Source organism: Dryobates pubescens, chromosome 17 (assembly GCF_014839835.1).
Source record: "Dryobates pubescens isolate bDryPub1 chromosome 17, bDryPub1.pri, whole genome shotgun sequence".
NCBI classification, from domain to species: domain Eukaryota; kingdom Metazoa; phylum Chordata; class Aves; order Piciformes; family Picidae; genus Dryobates; species Dryobates pubescens.
Genome location: NC_071628.1, coordinates 12,013,312 through 12,037,591, shown reverse-complemented (window position 1 = coordinate 12,037,591; position 24,280 = coordinate 12,013,312). Strand labels below are relative to the sequence as shown.

Below are 24,280 nucleotides of genomic sequence, written 5' to 3'. Positions count from 1 at the left end.
TTCTTCGTAAGGTCTTTAATGCATGTGTACATGAAAATTTATATTAAAAAATTAAAAAGGAAAATCTCATTTGTTTAGAATAACTCTGAAGTGCACAAATATTGACAAAAGCTAACAAAAAAAACAAAAACCAAAACAAAATAGAGCTCTGCTTTTTAAAGTAGTGTTGCAGTTACTTGGAGCTGGCAAATAAACACGATCCTCTGAGTTCCAGAGGTTCTCACCAAAAAAAAAAGGAGGACATTTTATTATATACATAGTTCTGATGTGCAAGTATGCAATCAATATGTACACTTACATTCCTAACTGTTTACATCATTCTAGAGTATTCACAGTAGAATCAAGCTTAAGGTTAGAAATGTGAAAAGGCCATAACAGTGAAAGGAAATGAAAAAAAAGAAGACAAGAAAAGAAGAATCAGTCAAGATATGCCTTGGGATCTTCAGACATTTTAAACTACTCGTTAACAGATTTCAGATGACTAAGCTAGAATTTCATTTTGGAGCAGACTAAAAATGTAGCTTGTTGGGTTTGTGGCTTTTTTTTTTTTGGTGTGTTTTTTTTTTTTTTTCTTAAATAAATGGCAATGCAAGTTTGCTTTTTAAATGGTTTCACAGATGGCAGGATTACCACAAGCATTATTAATCAGTCTTCTGATTTCTAAGCACTAGTACTGACCAGAAAGAGCTCGCTTGCAGAAAAGCTGCTGCAACCATCCCTGTAGCCGTGACTGCTTGTCACACCTTTGCATACTCAGATGCATTCCCATACCTCCTTTGCTCTTTAGAGTAAGAAAACCAGTTTTCTTAACCCAGACTACTTTACGTGGCCATCTCCACTGCTCGCTGTTCATAAGAGGTGTAAAAGAGAATATATGCAGCTGAGGATTTCACAGATGACGCCGAGATCTCAGACACTTCATGGTCGTCAAACTTAAACCAGCGCTGCTTCGAAGCATTTTTGCAGTAGGCTGTGTAGTGCCCTCCATCCAACCCACCATAATGATTCTGTAAACAGAAGCAGAAAATAGTTTGTGTCTTTGAAGGCTGCTATTCCTTTCCTTGTTAAGGAAATGAACAAGAATGTCAGATTTTTACTAAATACCAATGGTTCTCTTTAAAATGCAACCTAACCTGCAATCAGGGAGGCAGTCTGCAAGCCTAGATGAAGCACGCGGGCTAATCCAAGCCCTGGCAACTGAAACGTGACATGGTTACTTACCGATACTGAAAACAGATTGTATCTCTTCAAGTTATTCTTTGGACCAATAACATACTGTGAAAGGTCAAGGGTTTCCAATGGGAAATCTACAGAAGTTTGAAGCTTTTGCTTCCATCTTCCATCATAGGAAAATCTAGAAAATGAAAAAGCATGGTTAAAAGTTGCAGGTTGGTCACAAGAATATGGAGCATGTTTGTTTTCCCTGTTTCTAACCAGGATGTGATCTCAACTAAAGCATTTGGCTCCCAGTTTTGATTATATTTGCACATGTGTTTCTGAGCACATGCAGGAAAATAAAATTCTTGCAAGATTACAACTGGAAACACATCTGGAACTTATTCTAATTAAAAAGGGTTAGCTACTGCACTGCAACAATCAATCTCCATCAAAGCCTGGGCACTTCATCCCAATTAATTTTCACCAAACAGTTTCTCTTACCTTTTCAAGTGCACAAGAAGAACAGGTGGCAATTTCCAAATTTCTATTTTTTTCAAAGAATCCCTTCGAGTTCTGCAATGGCTACAGTAAAACCTATTGTTATCAGTCAGCTTCTCTTCTTTGGAGAACAGTCTAAGGCATTCCTAAAACAAAACACAGAAGGATTGTGAAGGGCAAGTGCCTACAGAAGTGTAGCCAAGAGTGTTTGTTTCCAAGTTGGTTGTTAGCTTGCATCAAGTATCTGCATGCTATGCTTCACAAAAATGAGGAAAAATGAATTAAATCCATGTGTGGAATCAGATTTTTACTAAGTGTATTAATTAGCTGCAAGTGCTTCCAAATATACCTACAGTATTGTATTTAAGACCACCAAATGTTTATGCTATGACCTACAAAAGCAAATACCATGGGTGTATTTTCTGCTACTTGCAGCTTCAGCATTTCCATCCTGCTTGTGTTTTAAAACTTCTATGGAATGACCTATTTTTAAAACCCAATTTTAGAAGACTGAATAAATAACGAAGACAGAGCTGTTCGTGACTCAGGTACGTGTAAGCTAAGGTGGAAGAGCAGCCAACCCCTTCATCAAGAGGCTGAGCAGAAACAACATCACAATGAAATCAGAGAGAAGTGCTTTTAATCCACAGACCCTTTCTCCCTAGTTCCACGTACCTGCAGCGTACATTTACTAGTGGACGCAAGCGGCAATGACAAATACATGAAAGCCTCAAAGGTTCGGGACTTCTTGTGACACGTAAGACACTGCACGGTAGATTTGAACTGGCCTTGAAAGAGTGCCACAATAATGGACTCATTGAGCTGTTTGTGTTTGAGCCAGGCTAGTTCTGCTGCTCTGAAGTCATCAAGATGATCATTGTTTTCTTCCTTGTATCTTTTCCTGTTGTCAGCCTGAATAACAGAAGTTTAAATATCACAGCTCTCTATTAACACACACACAGAAATAGAAGGTCTTCTCTAGAGGCAAGCACACTATTGAATATTTGCATGAATATTTAAATATTTTTAAAGACTTCTTCCATTACTCCCTTCAGTACCTTAAACCATTTCAAATTCAATTCCTGCTTTAATTCTGAATACTCACACTTCCTTCCATACAGGGTTCCAGTAGCATAAACCTCTTAGGAAGTGAGAGGATCTTTAAGAAACATTATTTCTCTCTATCAGCTGACAGATGTGTAATTAGTTACAAGTGTATTGCTTACTTTATTTAGGTCTTCATGCAAGCCATCCATTAGAAACAGAAGCAGTTCTTGGGAGTCCTGTTGGCTATATCCTGCAAATTGGTCATTAATCTTCCCAATTGTAATTTTGAAGTCTCTTGGACTGATATATTTATATTGTCCTGTCCATAAAGCTTTCATTATTACACCAAACTCTTCGGCCACTTCACCTTTATGCCCCAGGAAATTTGACCTATACAGTTAAACAGTTATTAAAAAAAAAACAAACCAACAAAAACACAAAAGGAAAAAGTGAGCCTTTCAAATAACTTAAAAAAAGAAGTAGCACTGTTATTAATTCACCACACTACCCCAAATTTTGAAGTAATTTCTTTAGACCCAGAAAAACTGGCTGCTGGACTGAGCTTAAAACATCTGTCTGCTTTGGCACTAATTTGGTTCCACGGTAAGGACCAGGCTGATGGGAGGTATGGCTGTCCCAGCTTGTTTTGTAAAATGCTCTTTAAATGTTCTGCTTGGGTTTTGGAGGCTGTAGTGCACTTACCTTTATTAATGTGGTAAGCACAATTTAATTAAGACTGTCCAGTAAATCCTGTCCCATCACACACATTGTTTTGGAAAATATCAAGACTCTTAACATTTAGCACGTCTCCTACTTAAAAACCCCAAACAACTCCCCCTTAATCCCACTAAGTGATCTTTTTTGTCAAGAATGAGGTTGTTACCTGTTGATATCATCTTGATACAAGTTTCTGTTAAAATAATCAGCGAGGTGAGGTGCATTGCAGAGACACTGCAATATGGAATTCATATAGCAAGTGTTCCCTAGGTTACGAAGTCCTGTAAGAGCTGGTCCCGATCCCCCAAACACAGGGTTAAGATTCCGGATTTGCGACGCAGACAGTCTTGAAATTTCAGCTTTTGTGTAGCAGACTGGTCTGTAAGGAAGAAATGATCTTTTAGGAGTCTCAGGCTTTACAAGGCCATGCACATAAACCAACAGAACCACCCTGCCTCACCGGGAATGAAATGTCCTGACACAAGAGATCACCAACTGCACCGCTGAAGGTATTCAGAACCAGTCAATGCCATAGTGAGAAATCCATACACACTGGCCTGTCATGAGGCTGAGTTACAGCCTCCAGTGCTTGTTCTGGGGCTTTTTTAGATTCACAGTTGAAGAGTTAGCTGTTGTTAAATTTAACCCAGTTAAAAAACCCAAAACAACTCTGTATTTAATATGTTAACACAAGTACCACAACTCAGAAAGCAGCTGTTGTCCAGTTACACCACGATCCCTGAAATTCACGTTAACACCCAGTGGCTACATTAATTCTTGAAAGACAGCTGCCCTCTGCACTGAACTTCTGGCACTGAAATGTAAGTCACTCTAGTATCCTTTCAAACCTACTTAGAAAATTACTGAATTTCAGTTGGTCAAAACCAAAGAGAGTTCTGCATGACCTCCTACTGCATGAGTTGTGGTAGAACTTATTGAACCTACTTATTGTCACGATTGACTGCAGGAGTTAGAGGAATTCTTTTCTTCTCTTCCTCATGAATGGCTTGGGTTATGTCTGGGGAAGAGTAGGAACGCTTCAGTTTGGAGTGTTCTCTTTCTCGTTCAACAGTCACCTGTGGCTTGGGTTTATGAGTTGGAGGGGTTGATGGAGGAGTAGATGAAGGAGCCATTTCTGGTGGATACATCTGAACGGTATTTGTTGGTGAGTGATAGTAACGAAAGGTTCCAGTGATTGGATCCAGAAACTTGGGGAAGGAAAAAAAGAGTTTCAAAAACAAGTAAAAATCCATCCTTCATTTACCTGTTTTTAAACTAGTGTAAGAACAGGGCATGATTTTTTCAAACGATGAGATGCTGATGGTTGTGACTGGCCACAATACTTAGGGGATTAAAATTCACTGGAAGGAGGCACCACTTTCACCACAACGTGCATTAAAGATAATTGCCCAGTACCAGAAATGAGGACAGGAAATGAGCTCTCCTGGCTTCATTACAAATAATGTTAACATTCAGAAAATAATCACATGGAAGTTGAGGGGGGGGAAAAAGGAGGGGGGGGGGGGGGGGGGGGGGGAGGGCAGGAAAAAAAGGGCAACAAACATAACAGAATCCCAAACAAGATCTAGCTTAGAAATAAGGCACAATTGAACTGTACCATGAAACTGCACAAGGCACCTTGACTGTGATATCAGAATATAAAGTTACCTTTGCCCAGCCAGGAGGCAGCCCTGGTATTATCCTTCCCATTTCTTCACTTCGTGCTCTTATTAATGGCTCCCGCAGAGACTAATAAACAAAGAGAAATGTAAGGTACACACAGTGACTTATGCAGAGCAGCAAGCTGCCTGTCACCCCCCTACAGAGTGAAATGATTCAGTGCAAAACAATTCAGTTAAGAAATCCTTGATTATAGTCGGAAATCCAATGTACTGTAGTGGTAATATAGTACCACTGCTTCCTGTCACTGAATTTAAACAAAACCCATTTGCTCCAGAAAAGGAAGGCAATCCAGTCTCACAAAAGTCTGGATACTCAGTTTCTTCTCTAAAGAAGCTACTTGATTAGGAATATGTGCTTCTGTTAGGCACCTAACGACAATCTTTTCTCCCTGTCAAAGCAGGACATGAAGCAGTATGCATGAGATGATGAGGAATTGTGGAATGCTTCTTACTGCCAACAGAAACATATGAAGCCATCTAGTTAAAGCTTCAAGTATTTTTTTTTAGATGATTATGACAAATGAAAAAAAAAGCAAACAGCTCTCAGCATGACATGGTCTTTTCTTAAGATGATGACTTTGAAATGAGGTGGAATGTAACATAATCTGCGCTCGATTTGTTTTGGCTACGTAAAACACATTGTATTTACTTTAAGTCTTTCAGTATCTTGTTCAGAATCCTCTCTAAGTGGTCCTGGCTTTTGAGCTCCACTGTCTGGTTGTCCTTTAACCCCAGTTTGCTGTAAAAGATTTTGAGAGAAGGCTTTCAATTTTCACCTGGAATGTGAGTAAAGAATGCTGATAAAGCAAAATAGGGGAAAAGCAGATTTATTTCTTTGTTGGTTGCTGACTGCACATGCCACAAAGAAGTGGTTGCAAGAGGTATCCACATATTTGTATTCTTCCTAGTCTATACTATAGGCAGTTCACTGGAACAGCCTTTGTAGCTGAACGCTGTATTACATAAGACAATCTTTTATGTAACTTCAAGAGCTCAGCAATAAAGTGCAGAAGTTCCACCTACACTACTGTGTTTTACAAATTGTTTTTAAATGAAAGACTCTCCCCCAGTTTACTTCTCACTATGACAAAGCCTCTCCAAGAAAAAGGCAAATTGTGACAGCAACGTTATGAACTTCTTTTACTGTAGGTAGTCATTTATCTGAAGTTGCTCTGTCAGTCAAAAGCTAAGGAGTGACTGTGCTAAGGTTGGTCAGGAAGATTTATTTTGGCTTCCTTCTGCATTTGCATCAGGCACCAAAGTTTGGTCAAATAATATTTGCAGGTGCAAACGGAGAGAAACATACCCTAATGCATGTTCTTGAGAAATAGCTTTAAAGACACCTCTTCCAGTAGGGGGAAAGCACTCTATGATTCCATACTTATTAGCTCGGCTTCACAAATGGCTCCTGTTTCATGACCAGATGATTTTTACGCTATCAAATTCTGCAATTTTTCCAAGTATTTGAGGAAAGAAGGAACTGTGATGCCTGCCCCCACGAAGAGTTGAAATGGGACTGGTCTCAGCAAAAATGCTAGAGTGCTGCTCTGCTTCCTGTGTCAGTCACTTGAATCCTGTTATATCGGCATGTAGGCAGGTGGGGGCATTAAAGAGTCTGCTGCAAAGACAATTCTGTCCCCAGCCTGTGTTACGGCAGTACAATAAACAGTAACTGCCTCGTACGAGACGTAAAACGCCACCATATCTCTGTTTTGGAGACTTGCACTCTATGAACCACTCCTTCCAGTTGTATGTCAGTGGGAAGTTTTATTATTGTATGGGAATTTCATGCCTACCTATGAGCAACAGTTGAAGTTGTCTTGTGATAAAACACAAAACTGGATCAACCTATTTGTAGTTTGGTTTTAACTTTCTCCTCCACATTCATGGCCTAAATAAATGCAATGTATTTAAAATTTCCAGATTGAGACTAGAGTATGTGCTCACAAATCACCCTGGATACTTACTCCACATTTGGTGGCCATTTTCTCTTTTTCACTAACCTTGCCTGAAACAGTCACAGAGGTCTGAGCTGCATCACCCAGCGCCCGTCGCTGCGTTTCTGGTGTTCGAGTTCCCTTCTCTCTTTCTTCCATTGATACTTGGTCTATCTCAACCCTTTTTGCACCAATGCTTTCCACTTCATTTTTATTTTGCTTTTTTGCTTCCGTTGCTTCTTTGCGTGCTCGTTCTTGTTCCTGTTCCTCCTGTTCCCTTTTCATTTGTAAATCCCTCTCCTGTTCTCTGGCCTCTTTGGGTTGCTGTAGCTTTTCTTTCTGTTCCTTTTCCTGCTGTTCTTCCCTCGCTTTTCGTTCTTGTTCTTCCTTTTCTCGTCTGAGCCTCTCTTTCTGTTCTTCTTGTTGCCTCTCCCGAAGTTCTTTCTCCCGCCTGTTTTTCTCCAGCAGAGCAGCGGTTTCTGCATGCACACGACTCTTTTCTTCCTCTGTCAGAACAATCTTTGCATCGTGCGGTGGCTTTGTGGACCGGTCGGGAACGATTCGTCCATTCTCAACAAGCTGGCTGTCACTGGCTGCACTTTGAGGCTTTGGTCTGTTATCATCAGGGATTTTTAGTGAAGGCTTTTTAGTACGATCAACCTGTAACACAAGGTGCAGAACAACATTTTGCTACAGTTATTACTGTTCTGTTAGCTAAGCTTTTTCTAAGGGAAATTTATAAGGGGATAAAGATGGCACAAAGCTGACTTCTGCCAAAGGGAAAGTGAACTTCCAATTTCATTAAATCTGGTAACTCAAATTGCTTGTTAGTAAAATTAGGTATTCCACTTAACTTCCAGGTGTCAGATAACAATGAACAAGCCCTACAGAACCATAAGGAGAGCATTAAGCGCTGATTGCTACAACTCTTTATCTACAAGCTTGCAAAGATGAACATTGTAGGGCAATCAGGCATTCCAATTTGGGCTTGGCCCTTGATCATGTGACACAGCACATGATTAAGGCAGGCAGGCTTGATGGAAGGAGGTATTTAAGAATGGCTTATGCTCAGACTTAGGAGAGCAAGTGTCTTTTTCATGTTAAAGCTGAAGTTATAAAGGTTTGCCTGGTTCACAGAAGAAAAGAAATAGGGTCTTTGCATTTTACAATTCACAGTTCCTTGGCTGACATCTGTATTGAAGGCAGCATCTAGAAGCATGAAACTGGTAAGTTTATCCTAAGGACAATGTTCTTTTATAGTGAATTCTTTTTAGCAGGCTTTATCCCCTTGAAAGGAAGAAACAAATCCTAATGCTTTCATTGCTGGTTCAAGGGTGCAAGCCACCTACATGTTTGAGGGAAGATACTGTTGCTGGAAAGCAGACCTTTGGAATAGCCAAAGTAAGCCATAGCCTAACTGCCCTCCCTGTGTTTCTTTAGATATACTTTGAGTAGAAAAGTTAGCTTACATACTTTCTGAATTATCATCAGCTGCTCACCTTTGATTTCTCAGTGACTCTTATGAAAATATTGATGAAAAGCTCTGCAGTTTTGCTAAGTATATTTAGTTTTATTAGTTCTGTAGATCAGTTACTATGGCTTCACAGGCACCAACAGTATCTGTACCAATATATTTGCCTCTAAGGCTTAAACAAATAGAGAGTATGTTTTCTTGTGGATTTAAGCTTCTGCATGTGGTGGGTCTCTAATAGATTAACCATGTACTAACTCTGAGGGGAAAAAAAAGAAACACTGCTTACCTCAGGGACACCTCTTGAAATTGGTACTGGATTAACTACAAATGAACTGTCAGATTTTGGAACAGCAGCATCCTTTACGCTTGGTCTGTTAAGTGATTTTAGTCTCTCTTCTAAATTATCTTCTGATTCTTCATTTTCAATTACTTCTGCTGGAGATGGCTTTGTAACAGTAACAGGTGGAACAGGAGCTGGCTCTTCCAGAGATGGATATGTAAAATCCACTTTAGGAGGGGGTAGAGGGAAGAAGCATGAGAGCACTCTCAAAACAAAAACACAAAAGCAGAGCAACACCCACATTCCATCCCAAAATTTAAATTTGGGCAGAACAAGGCCATCCCAATCATATTTGAATACATTGAAGATATAGCCAATAATTGTAAACACTTGGGGGAGGAGGTCATCCTTTATACTTACAAGAAACAGTCATGGCTTCACTCCTGTTATGCTGGGGTGGAGTTACTTTAGCATTTGTTGTGTATTGGGGAAAACAAAGGAGCCAGTTTTCATAACCTCCTTCTAGAACTAAAGGTTCATTCTTCAGTATAGTTTTGCTTTCCCACTAAAACAAAAAAAGTTTGAAATAAATTACTTGAAAATAGAAGTTTTACATTTTAGCAGTGGTGTTGACATTTCTGTGCCTAATTGTTACACTGAGACAGGTTGGTTTCGAGATTAAGTAAGAATTAAACAGGCTGCAAAACCCTTTGGGCAACAAAGGTGGTCTTTGTGTTAGGATCATGTCCAGCACAGGTAGGTTCCTGGCTCTACCTACAACAGGGTCTGAATATTTCCAGTACAGAAGGAATCACTTACTAATAGGGCAACATGAAACTTTAGATGACACTTCTGCTATCAAAATAAGCAGTCTTTGAAAACTGAAAGTGTCATAATATCTTTCATATACTTTGTAATTGCAGGTGCTTTAAGACTTTCATATTTAAGGTTAATATAAAATGTGAAACTTGCCAACCTTAAAAAGTGCATCTTTCAGGCTCTGAAGAGTTGTTCCTATCTTTAAGTCTTCAGCAGAACTAAACCAGTCTAGCAGTATAACATAATCAAAGTGTCCTCTCCTCTTCCATGGATCTTTAGAGTCCTCTGGGAGTCTAGCTTCAATCCAATTAGCAGTAACTCTGAAATGTAATACCATGCATTTAAAGAGAAATGTACAAGTAACGTTTCATCCAGCATTATATAATCCAGATGTTTGTGTGCTTGGGTAAAATAAGTAAGCTCAGTCTTTTAAGTCAGTACTGAGCTGTCCAGATACATCTCACCCACCAGGGAGTTCAAAACTAAGTGTACAAGTATTACTATTATTATTTTTCCCCAGTCAGGTTATAAAATTACAAAATATTTCACTGTCACTTGACATTATTTCATACCCAGGACTGATAGCTTCTTCTGGGACGCTGATGGATCTTGGAATACATGATTCCTGATAATCCTTCAGTCTTCGAGCATCCATTATAATTAATTCAATATTTTTGTCCGACATCATCGCAAACAGTTTCTCAGGTGTGACTGCTCCTTCAAAGAGAGAAGCTGTTAGATGCAAAAGGCTACTTTATAAATGGAGGTAGCTATGGTCACATCTGACTGGTGCAGTCAAGGCTGCAAACGGGTGAAACAGAACACACAAGTCCTACAAAGTCACAGAGGTGAGACACTATAGAATAAACATGGGGGACCACTTCTTCCCTCTTCTATAGTGATTAGCACCTGATCTGCTGAATTTGACAACACTGAATGTTTCAATGATAAACTATTTTAACTTTTGGTTGTCTATATAAGCAAGCATTTGTAAGTTACACACTGCAGATTTCCCTCTTCAGCTAAGAATTCTAAGTAACACTTTCATAGATAATTGCAGAAGTTAAAAAAACCCAGAAGAATGGAAGGGGGAAGGAAAAACTTACTTAATTGAGAAAGCTGACACATTTCAGCCTTGCCTAGATTTGTTCTTATCAGCTGAGACTTTCTAATTTGACCACTTTAAGGGCTAGTTTGCCTTTACCATGATTAAGCTGTTAAGTTATGAAGCTGTTATGTAGTGATTTCTAAATTCAAAAGAAGTGATGAAGGCTGCAATACAGAGCTTAATTAATTACTAAGACACTATTACCAAACGGCAGGATACTAGAATTTCATCAAAATACTCTGAAATTGCAACTGCTTAGGTAGTAAATGCATAGTCAAATGGAGACCTTTTTCATGTCTCTGTGAATGTTGCATTTCTTACCACTACTCAGACTGTCAGGCTGATCCTTTCTTTCCAGTGAGTGCTTTCTCTCACCGTTAATCTGTATTGCAAAGAAAGAAAAAGAGGTTACTGTAATATCTAATTCTCAGAACCAAGGTGGCCAACAGACACTCTCATAAAGCCTGAAGGAAAATGGTCACACTGTAAACCAAAGGAAGAAACATCAAAAAAAGAAGTTTCTTCTACAGATGTGTCAACAAATGTACTAAATGTACCTAGACAGAAAACAGTAAAAAAATAATACAACCTAGAACAACCTCTGCTAGATGAAATCTGTGAAGTATCTGTGAAGAAGTTAGTTTCTTTCCACACTATTACTGAAGAATCAGTCCTCTTCCAAATCAGAGACATATTATCCATAACATATCAGCTTATTACCATTACCTAGGGGTTCTTACACTAGCCAGTTGTATTATAAAGCAGAATTTGACTTCACAAAAACTTAGTCTGCAAAACTCAGAGGCTGGTAGAGCCTCTTCCAAAGAAATGTCAAAGAAGGACTATGGGGAGTGTAAAGCCATTTTAAACCCCCCATGATTCTGAACTGGAAATGGCTACTAGTAGAGATCAAATGATAGATGAAACCAAAACATAGAGACAATTAGAGAATTTGTGAACATCTTTGGTTACCTTTTGGTTTTTTCCTTTGGAATCCACAGCACTTTCTGAGGCATTTTTGGCTGAACTCTTTGCATCATCTTTTGGTTCCTGCTTTTTCTGCAGCTCTTGTCTGTCCCTCTCTTCAAGTTTTTTCCGCACTTCAGCTTCCTCATATCTATTAAAGAGGGGGGGGAAAAAAAAACCCACCACCTTTTTTCCAATATTGTATTTTTGGCTAGCCTTGGATAATTAACATCAGAATCATCAAGTCTTGGGGGGAAGTATTTAAAGTTTTCTAAAAAGTTAGAAGTATTGTCAATTTCTCTATTTCAAACAGACGTCATTTTCCTCCAAGACTGTGTGGTATTATTTCTCCCACTCTTGGGCTTTTGGGTTGGCTTTCTTATTCTTAAATCCTGATTTTGGTCCTATTTCAGAGCCACTAAGCCTAACATTAGGCTAAATGATTAATTTTATTTCCACCACCCCCACCCCCCCAAAACCTGGGGTCAATGCTTAGTTACAATGTCACTAAATTTTCTAGAGGAAAGAGGAAGTATTGGTGACTTACAGATAAACTTCACTATATGGTAACAACCACCCCAGGTATTTTACATAGCTTTGCAACAGAGCTAAAAATAAGTTAGAAGTAAGATAGCTCAGATATCTAAATTTCTTGTTTCTGGGAAGATGGATCAGAACTACTTACATTGCAGCAGTCACCTTCAGAATGTAAGCTGACTTTATAATACTGTTATGTCCTCACCTGTGTCCCTGCTGTAGTCCCTTTACTAGGGCTACAGTGAAGTTCAAGACTGGACATGTATAGCCAAAGAGTTTTGGTGGAGCTAAGTCTTGCATACAGCTGTCCTCATCATAAAGACTTTACAATTACCATCCCCAGCCTTTTGCCACTGTAAGGACAATCATGATACTGTAAAACAGTGACCTCCAAACTGTAGCTTTTAGATCACCAAATGCAGGTCTGCATAGTCACATCACTGTTAAATAGTATTCTATTATACCCAATATAACTGAGAAGCTTAAATGTTACTAATCCATAAAACAAAAAATAGAATGTTTTTGAACTAACAATTCTGAGGACCAAACCAAGCAGTAAAAACCAAACAAACACCAAACTGTATTAGTAATTGCTCATTTTGATCAGATGCTGCCTAACAGAATTAAAATGATGATGACAATATAGCTGTATTTCATATCTAAAGTACTGTACAAAAGAAATAGATCATTAAATCAAATTCTGCTTCCAAATCTATTCCACCAATTGGTCACTAATAGGAAGGAGGCTGCAAGTTTGTAATTTTATTTTTTAAACAGGCTTCTTAATTTGGCAAAGCATCATAACTTAGTGCATTTTGTTCTCAACTGGAGTTAATGACAAAGCATATTTCAGAGTTTAGTTTAATTCCTTCAATATGGAACATTTACCCATAAATTTCCCACTTAATCCTTTGAAGCACGTAGTAGGTCATTCATATAGATATTCTGCTCTTACACAAATGATTCAGTAGCTCCACCTTTAGTTAACAATTAACACTCAAACTATTTGCTGGCCTACTGCCTGGAGAAGAAATTACACAAATAATTTCCCTGAAACCACTTCTGTAGTTACAAAGGAGTCATGTTTCATTTATATTCCCTTTAAATATATATACTTTTTGCCCAGGGTAGTTGGAAGTTATTAATTGTGTCAACTTTCAAAATTTGGTTCCTTTCAAAACAAGCCACAAGTTACTAAACAATAGGTCCTGAAAGAATTTTGAGTTTCTGCAATTCTATCAGTGTTTACTTTTGTAGGGAATTAGTAGCTCTGTCAGACTCTAAAAGAAGGAAAACTTAGACTGCTTCATGCACAGTATCATGAGACATCTTTGGAAAGTTCTTTTCACATGTATGTAACTACATTCTTTTTCCCTTGTTCACCTTAAGTTTATGGATCAAGCACTTCAAAGGGAATTGATTATGCTTTCACAGCAATATTGGGGGAGAGGGAATGGGAAGGGAAATGTGTCTAGCTGAATGGAAAGAGCTAAAAGGGTGAGAAGAGGGCAAGAGAGATATTCATTAGGCATGTGAGAAGTAGATCAGACTGGAAGCAAGGCATACTGCACTAAATATCACCTGAAGATAGATTCTACCTTACAACTTACCAACACAATTTTGTGCCTTATGGCACAAAGACATGTAGCTTGACAGTTGTAAATGAGCTACCCAAAAGCCTGTTACCATCAGCTCAGTTACATACTGGCAAAACTGCTCCGTTCCATTAGTTGGCATGTGGCAGTGGCAGAAAAACAGTGTAGCAGCTAGCTAAAGAATCAATGGTGTTTCCTTAGCGTAAACTAAATCCCCACTAGGAGAACTTTCAAACATATGTAAATATTAGGAACACTCATTAGTGTATTTGGTTTCAAGTGACCTCATGATAAAAAGGGTAAGGAGGAAATGGCTCCAGTGTGTATATATATAGTTTATATCTTTAAAGTTTTTCATTAGTCACAGGAAACAATATCAACAAACTATAGTTACCAAAAGTTAAGACACCATGTATACTGTATACAGTGGCAAGTTATTACAGTATGTGATCATAAAATCTTTAATAACAAGACTTTTATAGATAAATAATACAAGCTCCCAAGAATTTTGGGCATCTAGGGTCTGCTCAAGTGCAAACCCTTACTATTAAATTGCATGAAACCCTGCAATTTCAGGCGTGTGGGATCAGGTATACCAAACAATATCTTCTCTATTAACTGTATTCACGTACCTGAGTTTAAGGCTGTCTGACAGTCTTTCAGCTTCTTCAATAGCTTTTTTTAAATTTGTAGGTCCAAGAATTGAATGAAAATAATCCTAAAATTACAAGCATGACCCCACATATTAATAGTACAGCTTAGTAATGCCTACTTCAGTGCATATCAAGGGCCACTAACGTACAGAGAATTGGTACTTACATAAAATTATCTAGGCCAACAAGAGAAACTGGTTTGGATCAAAATATTTTCCTCTCAAACATGAGTTTATAAATAAAATTACTCTATAGTGCTCATAAGCATAGCATAGCCAAGGCAAATGCACCAAGACCAATTTGAGTGGGAAAGATGACAGAAATACCTTTCCCTGAAAAAATAATCACAGACCTGACAATTTATGTATCTTAAGTGCACTGAAAGCAAACTGTAAAAAAGCAATTAACAATAGACTTGTCCAAAAGAGGAAGAACACAGCTATCATCATAAGTGAGACAGTTTACTTCATACTAGTGTAACTCTTTGAATGCACATTAGTATAATTCTTTGTACTTCTAATGCTTCTACCAATGCAGAAGAGGCCTTTGAGAAAGGTTTTATACCTGTTGCTGCTTAAAATCAGGTCTCTTTTTAATGAAGTTATAAACAGTCACATATTTCATATATAGGATGTAAGCTTTCTCTTCGTCCCGGTCCAACCTGCTTTCCTCTGCTGCCTTGAAAATCTTAAGGGCGCTCTGCACATAACTGAAATCAAAGAAAAGTATTGTTGACTTGTTTTTATAACAAGATGACATTTTAAGTGTTCACAGCCTCTGTCCACACATTAACCATTTCATATTAAGCCTATCATAACTTTCACAAAGTATGAATTACAGTCATGCTCCTCTAAATACTGTTTCTGTGTTAGTTTACTATCCTTATTTAAATTCCTCCATAATTACATACCATACTGAGATATAAGTAAAAGAGATACTTTTCCCTTCTAAAAGAAATTTTTTTTGGGGGGAAAAACTGATTCAGTCAGAGAAAATGGAATGGCCAATTGTCTAAAATGCTAGAGGTAAAATATTTTCTAGTGACACACATCCTAAACTTTTTATTATTTGGGGAATTTGCATTGATGCAGCTTTTTCTCACAGTGCCCACATTTTCATGAGCATTATGCTCTGTTCAAATCACATCTTGCCACGTATGTCATGTTACCTCCCGTAGGTAGTAAGTGTCTGAGAGATAGCTGAGAGCTATACGTAAGACTTATCCCACAGAAATAACTGAGGAAATTTAGATTCACAACACAGTTGTTTTGGAACCTGCTCAGAAGAGCAGCAGTAATACTTTTAATAGTAACCCAAAATAAAATTAAAAAAATATACCTCTTTGTACTTGTTTTTTCAGGTTTTATTTCTGTCTTCTTGTTGAGATCTTTCAATGAAGTACAGAGATAAAGCTCCTTAGGTACAGATGCCACAGCAGGCATGTTAATGTTGTTATTTATGTCTCTTCTAGGATGGTATAGCTTCTTAAAAGTCTCTAAGTTTTTTTCTGGTGGGGAAAAAAAAGCAAACAATAAGAAGAGCTCAGATACATTCCAATGACTTTTAATACAGTTACGGCTACCTTTATGATCAGATCCTGGGCTGCATCAAGAAAAGTGTGGCCAGCAGGTCAAGGGAAGTGATTCTCCCCCTCTCCTCAGCTCTGGTGAGACCCCACCTGGAGTACTGTGTCCAGTTCTGGAGCCCCTATTACAAGAGGGATATGGACATGCTGGAATGTGTCCAGAGAAGGGCCATGAGGATGATCAGAGGGCTGGAGCACCTCTCCTGTGAGGACAGACTGAAAGAGTTTGGGCTGTTCAGTCTGGAGAAGAGAAGGCTCTGAAGTGACCTAATTGTGGCCTTCCAGTATCTGAAGGGGGTCTACAAGAAGGCTGGGGAGAGACTTCTCAGGATATCAGGACTAGGGGGAATGGAATGAAGCTGGAGGTGGGGAGATTCAGGCTGGACGTGAGGAGAAAGTTCTTCACCATGAGAGTGGTGAGGCCCTGGAATGGGTTGTCCAGGGAGGTGGTTGGGGTGCCATCCCTGGAGGTGTTTAAGCCCAGGCTGGATGAGGCTCTGGCCAGCCTGATCTAGTGTGGGGTGTCCCTGCCCATGGCAGGGGGGTTGGAACTAGATGTTCCTTATGGTCCCTTCCAACCCTAACTGATACTATACTATGATTAGCTAATCTATCTCACCTTATGTGACCCTAGGACTAGATGCAATCCTCCAAAAGTGACACAATTATTTGAAATACCTCCAGATAATTCATCAAGAATGGTAGCAATATTTTGCTAATAGAAGAATAATTAAAAAATGTTGACTTAATGTTCAAAATCATCACATCTAGCAAGTTCATTCAACTGTAATGGCAGTGAGTATATTATAAAAAAAACCAAAATAGCTGACTTCTCTGTACTCTGAAATTTGTAATGGATAGTATTTTATTGCGAGCTTAGCACAACCCTCTGCAAATGCACACTACATCCTTGGAAAGGTGACTTCTAATGTCTTGGTAAGAGACAAGCAAGATTGCTACTATTAAAGTCAACTTGAAATTTCTTGGACATGCTGTAGAGCTTAAACTTGTCAGTACCATTGTCTTTCTGATCTCATTTGGAAGTGTTCTTCTGGTAGCCACGAACAAGTTGAGTTTGGCTGTAAGGGACTACTCTATCATCTCATCTGACACTCCCGACAGAGCAGTCCATTAAGTCTCACAGAGATAGTCTAACTAAAAATCCTCGAATCTAGTATGTGGTATTCCTTCTCAAGCAGTGAGACATTAATGTGCCAGTAATACTGAAGAAATTAAGGACAACCAATTAGAAGAAAGAGGATCAAATGATCCTGACAAATACATTATTTTCTAGTGAAAACCCACAGGGTCTTTGACAAGATGAAGGCAGAGCATTTTCTATTTGCCTTCAAGGTGATCAGCACGACAAATGTGACCAAGAACTGCCAGCCTGCCAGGGACCTCAGACTAAAGTCTCACCCAACTACATTGATCCACAGACAACTGCCACCAAATGAGGTGGTCCTGATTTGCCTCCCTCTTCCTCATGCTGGTCTGGTATTTGTCCAACCTCTTACTGAGCCAGTTCAGCTTGCTGAAGAGGCAGAAAGGCTACACACTTTGTGCAAGGAGAGCAATCAGTGTATGCAGCCAAGAATAAGAAGGCAAGGAGGGAATGCTATTGCTTCCCGTGGCACAGCTGTTGTGTTCTTGAAACTATCACTGCATGCAGTATCACTAGGTTGACCATTCTTAGTCTAGGAACTGATTATCAAAGAAAAATATTAAGTCCATATCAGAAAGGAATGCAAAAATAAGGTTAAGTCACATGTCGAATGACAACTCCTTGCATTAAGGTCTGGCATGCCAAGGTCAGACTAAACAATACTGAGATAGATAACTTGCTTTTTGAACACACAGATGCTGTACTTGCTAATATCCAGAATTAGAAAGCAACTTTTCAAAATTCAAGAGCTTGCCAAAAATCTCTCTTCAGGAGACTGATTTTGAGACAATTCTAGAAAGCAAATAATAAATTTTCTCAAATACTAAATTTAATACATAAAAATACATCCCATACCCCACTCACACTAAAACATTGCCTTCCCTATTATACAATGTCTATCGGACTCAACATTAAGATTTCAGTATTGTTTGTCTAATCCTACCTTCAGAGCATGTCTTTACCTGTCTTGCCTTTTTTTTTTTTCCCCCTTGGAACATAAATAGATTCTTCTCTTTGAAGCTTTAAGTCTTTTCCAAATATATCTTGAATGTTTGCTCTGTTACATAACCAGTATTAATCTTAAGTGGCAGCATTTAGTTATGTTCTGACAGAATATTGTAACTAAATATGTAGTCTGAAAAAGATATGAATATAACATTACTGTGTCTGTGTGCGTATGAGGGGGAAAACAACCCAAGATTATGTGGAAGATGAACCACTTAATGGAAAGCAAAAGATGCCAGTAAATTTTCAAGTGCTGCTGACACACCTTGATACAAGCAGCTCTTCTGGAGCATCATCTATATAAATGTAGAGTCAGTGGATAAAAGCCAAGATTTGATTTGAGTTTTGGCTCAGAACAAAAATTGGCTTTCTATGTTTTCCTGCAGTGGTTACCAAGTTATAACTGCAGGTCTTTAAATTGCCAGACAAGTTCAGTGCTGAACTTTTATCTCCTGATCTGAAGAAACTTCTGTACCTTTTTCATAATGTGAGCTACTAACCACAGTATCTGATTACTCTTTGATCTCCCACGGCATCATCGTTCACACAATATGCTGCAGTAAAATGAGTAAGAGTGGATTAGGAATCATACTTTTAATTTATGTTTTTAAATCAAATTCTCAACAGCCTACTTAATGAGATTACATACAGCATATATCATGAATTGATAAGATTTCAGCTGCAGTCTTGAATTCATTCTTCTATGCAGACCTTTAACTATGGCACTATACCTAGCATTTTCAGATTTATGCATAAAAAACCCAATCCCCTAATTGGATTTTAGTCAGTAGTGGCCTACAGACTGACCATTAGCTGCCGACTGACTGCTCAGTCTTGGCTCATAAGGACTCTTAAAACTCCTTAGGCTTCTAGTAGTGTTTTTTTTTCTTGTACTCAAATCAACAAAGTTTGGGGGTTTTGCTTCTTTGAGCAGCCTCTGGGAAGAGTGATTTCAGAGTCCAGATCAGCTCCTTCATATATAAATATAACCAGCTGATTCTGAAAACAATTTTTTGCAGGTATCAGATTCCTAAGAGGCCTGGTCTCCACTGTAGAATGCAGCTAAACAACCTGCATGAAGACATTCAGAAATATTTAACATACAGTGAAATGCATGGAGATAGACTAGTTACTGCAAGGTCTATATTTGTTTCCACTGCAGTGAACTGTACTTTCTTATCAGAATCACATCCATTTTAGCATGATAGACTCTTGCTGCTCCACACTACTGCCTAGATGAGATTCACATTTGCTGAGCATTTCGTTTCCCTCCACACTTACAAGCAGCATGTCAACACAATGACAGCACTGAGACATCAATGAACCCTTCCAACTACACACACAGATATTTTATACAACTCTAAGAAAGATGGATATTTTCTTTCCCAGCAAGAAAAGAGAATTGGATAATAAAGCCATGAACACAAGGGACTGAAGAAACCATAATAGGTAAATCTACTATTCAGCAACCCTGTGAGAAAAAGGAAACAACCTATTTCAGGTTTATCAACTTTTTCATATAAAATTGAGATCAGACTCAAAACTGACTATCTTTTCTGGCCCCAGCTGAAATATTATCCCAGGTTCCTTCTTTGTACCCAAGAGTGCTGAAAACCAGCCCAATATCCCAAAAACATAAGGGAAGTCATGCTTGGATGTTCATAGACACTAAAAAGAATAGATAGTTTTACACTGACAGTTGGTAACAGGTTTTCCAACGTCTAATTATCATGCCTGTTTTACTAAGGATATGAGTAAGCTTTAAGTAGAATGATCACTGCAAGAACAATGCACAGAAGCAGTTACACTACTGTAACACAGTCTGAAATAACTCGATGTGCTAAGCAATGTGCATCATCAAGTCAGGTATGTAATAAGGTATTATTCACTTACTTTTGTCTCTAAGACTTGAACAAACAAGAAATGTTTCTCACAAGCATTAAGTTCCTCACTTCTCTTGGACATGTTTCACTGTATTCTGTACTGAAAAGTTGATTTTATTGAGATTATCAATATTAATCTAAAAATACAGTATTTTAACATGATTGACCTACACAATCGATCAGTGTATTTCTCCCTGACAGCTGTCCAGCTTGCTTTCAGGCTCCTGTACTGTTAATACTACAGGCCTTGGTCCTGCTCCTTAATGTGCACAGGCTGATTACAACCACCAGGGTTTCATAGCAAGGCCATGACAGGATGCCACCAGTTATCAAGGCACCAACGTTTTGTCGTGTCTTTGGCCATGTACCATGCTGAAACTACCTGCACAGCCAAGTCTGGAAATATTTTTTTTTTTCACAGTGAGAAAATCCCTTCTGGCAGCTCACTCATGCAATGGTTTGACTGATACTTACAGGGAAGAATGACACTACAAAGTTATGTTGCTTAAACGAAAATAATTTGGATTTTATACGGGAACTTTTAAAGTTATTCAATCTATTAAAGAACACAAATAGCTTCATTCTTACTTAAATTAACATCTACAGAGTGTACAGGAGCAGTATACGTGATAAGATGCCGAGGAGGTGGCAGAGAGGCTGAAAACTCAGATTCCGAGTTTGTAACTCAGTGGTTAAAAACCTGCCGCGTCCGAGTGCGGGCCCGGCCAGCGCTGTGGCAGTCTCCATGACACCGCAGCTCGCCGCCTCGCCCGCTCCGGCCGGCGGACTGCACTCTGGGAAGCGCTACTTCCCTGTCATCTTCCTCCGGCCGCTCTGGGACTCCGGCACGGCTTCCCCAGACCCCGGCCGGGTTGCGTTGGGGTGCGCTTTGGGGGCTGTCCAAGGTCACATCGCCGGACGCGGTCCGGAGTGCGGCCGGCTCCTCACAGGGCCGGCCCAGGCCCGATTCTGCCTTCCCCCCTGCGCAGCCCAGCCCCCTTCCCCCCACCCTTCGTAGGCCCTGAAGAGCCGCTTCTTCCCACTCCAAGCCGCACTGCGGGGCTGGACCCGGGGCTTCCCTCCAAGGGCGCCCGCCCCCTCCCACAGCGGCCGGAGGAGGCCGTAAGGCGAGTCCGCCTGCCCTGCAGGCCTCGATCCCAGAGCGGCCGGGGCACTGCCTCCGGCCAGCGCGACGGATCCGGCTGCGTACTCACCGCCGCGGGGACTCGCTGCCTCAGCCCGCCGGCCCGGGGCAGGCCCATGTCCGAGCGCGGCTGCCAAGCAGACGCTACGCGGCCATGGCTGCTGAGGCAGAACTCGGCGATCTTACTCCCTCCCTCCCTCCCGGGCCTCCGCTCCCCCGCGGGGGCGGGGACTTTCCGCGGCCCTATCCGGGCCGCGGGGGCTGAGCTAGGGACGCCGCGGGAGCCTGGCGACCAGCCGCTGTCCTGTAGGCTCTGTGGGGCGCGGCCGAGCTGGGTTAGGCGGGGATCCGCGTCTGCCGTGGACCTCCCTCGGAGCTGGGTGTGGTGTGAGAAGGAGGAGAGAGGGGCCGGTCATATCAGACCATCCTGAGGGGCAGCCCTGGAGAGTGCTTACAGGCAAGCGTGGGGCTACCCACGGTCCTGACGTGGCTGCCATCCCGACGTTACATAGTCGGCCCCGGGCCCGCCTGGCCTGGCCCTTCGTTTCGTTTCCGGACGCTTTGTTACCGAGGCCAAACCATTAAAAGCGGGCTCTGAGGTCTCTCACGTTTTGTGGGACATTCAGCTTTTCTGCAACACTGAGATCTGATGTAGGAAGGTGAGACACTCCCCCCCTTATGAAAATACCTCCGTTTTTCTAGAGAAAAGTCTATTGACTGGGAACACTCTAAGTTCCGATGTCGTTTTTGTTGATGGTGGCTTCTGTGCAGCTTGTGGTGTTATAACAAGCACTGTCCCTCAGAGAAGGCAGGTATGTGCTGGCATGCTCGTATAGCCATACTGGGATTTAAAACACTGGGAGAAGGAAGGGAAAAGGGTAAGGTGGTGATGCTTGTTTGCAGTCAGTGCATAAGACAGGTCATAGTATCCAAATCTTACACATTGGAAAGATGCACTGTCCTGCCTCAGACCGTCTGTTCCCTAATTGCATCAAGGTGGGGCACTCAGTTAAGATACTTTAGCCTACTCTTCCACTTTGCTGATGGAAATGCCTTGCATACTGCAGCAGTTTCTCTTGGCCACTTTGGGAAACAGGGAAATTGTGAAGCCAAAATGAGAAAAAATTCCTGTCTTCATGTAGTCTTCCAAAATACTCCTGATTCATTAAGTCCACAGTTCTTACTGGTACAGTGGCCTTGGTTGGCACTGAGTACATGAAAGACTTACCTATCTAATTTGCAAGTGACCACACATGTAAAAGGTTCTGAGTGAAAAGACTACAGCTGTGTTCTGTATTGTACAGAGGTTAGTACCAAAGTAAGTTGGTGTACTCTGAACCAAATAAACTGGACTGAATAATAACATAATGCTCTTGTGAATGCCTTTTCCAGCACTTCTCCACTTGTTTTAGCCAAGGTGGGTCATACCAAAAAGTTACGACAAGATGAAAGGACCAAGTCCCCCGATGTCAAAGCTTGGGATCTAAGTATACAAACTAATGTTGGGTATCATACTCACTACTTTCCAAACTGAACTCAGCGTCCATTTTATTCTCTTACATGAAGAAGTTGTGTCATAAAAGCTTTCAGTCATACTTGTATGGGCAAACCCCAACCTCATATGGAAAGGTGTTGGGGAGGACCTGCCTGTACAATTATCATATTCAAGAACCAGTTAAAATATGCTAATATGTTGATTGCATTATAACATGCTCTGGTGTTGCCTTAGGTTAAAACACATTATCCTATCAGCATGTATATTGTTATATAGCACTACTGAATAAATGAAATCATTCTAAACAGGAGAAATCAGTGTGCTTTTTAATATAAGGAACTGGATTCAAACAACAAATTACTATCTTATAAAGTGGGGGGAAAATACAGGAAAAGTAACCAGGTACTTTACAGACATATGTTTTGACTTGCCTACACAGACAACTGTCTCTCTTAAATGTACACCTAGTGAATTCTGTTAAAAAAAAACAAAAACAACATCAGACATGACTCTGAAAAATGGAAGTTGCAATCATTATAATGAGAGCTGCTATGCAGGACTATGTGCAGATCACATTTTTCACCTCTGTAAAGGACTTTCAATACTACAGAACATTTTTCTTTTCCAGAGCACTGCAGCTAATGCCACAAGGCATTCCTGGTTGTTGGTGCACACCCGTAAAGACATCATAGTGTTTTCTGTGTCTAGTGCTACTCTGTAAATTAAACCACATAATATAGGGCTGTTGAGAAACAAACACACTTCCCAGCAATGGAAAAGAGATGTGATGAAGGGTGGCTTTAATATTTCTATATTCTGGGGGCAAGTGACAGCCCTGGGTTGTCTGGACTCGTTCTCTAGTGCTGCCTTCTGGCTAATCACTTCTAGAAAAATCAACAGATCCCTGAGCCAGGTGACAACATATAAAAAAATTAAGGGGCTTTCCAAAGAGCCCATGGAAAATTCTTCCCTGTAGCCTAACTCAGATCAAAAATACTGCAAGAACTGCAGAGTCCCATCAGGCAGGGTAGACACCATACTCTGCCACAACACTCAAGCCAGGAGGGCTGTTCTGCCACCCTGTGTGATAAATACATTTTCTCTCCTAGGCTGAGTAGGCCTAGTGACTTGAGGAGTCAGTTGTGTGCTATTTGTGAGGTGATTTTTATTTGGAACATGCTAATGTGTATTTTGTCAGAAGGTGTGTTAGGCAAGTCAAGAGCAAAAAATAATGGAACTGTAACCAATACTGTTACAAGTATTCCTTTAAGTATACCTAGTTAGTGTTATGATCTCCAAAATAAGCAAGTGGAGTTTTGTGATGAACACCTTTTTCCCTGAAAGGGTTGTTAAGCCCTGGACCAGGGTGCCCAGGGCAGTGGTAGAGTCCCCATCCCTGGAGGGGTTTCAAAGCCGTGTGAGTGTCATGCTGAGGGACATGGTTTAGTGGTGGCCTGGGAGTGCTGGGTTTAACAGTTGGACTTTACAAACTTCAAGGTCTCTTCCAACTAGAACAACTCTATATTATATAG

At 40.2% G+C, this 24,280-nt stretch overlaps 1 protein-coding gene across 1 annotated transcript; it reads right to left on the bottom strand.

The window, feature by feature from the left end:
* Window positions 1-554: 554 nt before the first annotated feature.
* USP8 (ubiquitin specific peptidase 8) lies at window positions 555-21,449 on the bottom strand. The gene is made up of 20 exons (XM_054168837.1): window positions 21,324-21,449; window positions 15,810-15,978; window positions 15,036-15,180; window positions 14,451-14,536; window positions 11,693-11,837; window positions 11,042-11,102; window positions 10,185-10,329; window positions 9,770-9,932; window positions 9,214-9,358; window positions 8,800-9,020; window positions 7,106-7,699; window positions 5,752-5,841; window positions 5,089-5,169; window positions 4,366-4,628; window positions 3,587-3,799; window positions 2,883-3,093; window positions 2,332-2,568; window positions 1,660-1,802; window positions 1,222-1,354; window positions 555-1,007 (listed from the first exon to the last, which is right to left on the bottom strand). The coding sequence occupies exons 2-20, from the start codon at window positions 15,911-15,913 to the stop codon at window positions 822-824; spliced, it is 3,366 nt and encodes a 1,121-aa protein (XP_054024812.1). The 5' UTR covers window positions 15,914-15,978; window positions 21,324-21,449; the 3' UTR covers window positions 555-821.
* Between the last annotated feature and the right edge of the window lie 2,831 nt (window positions 21,450-24,280).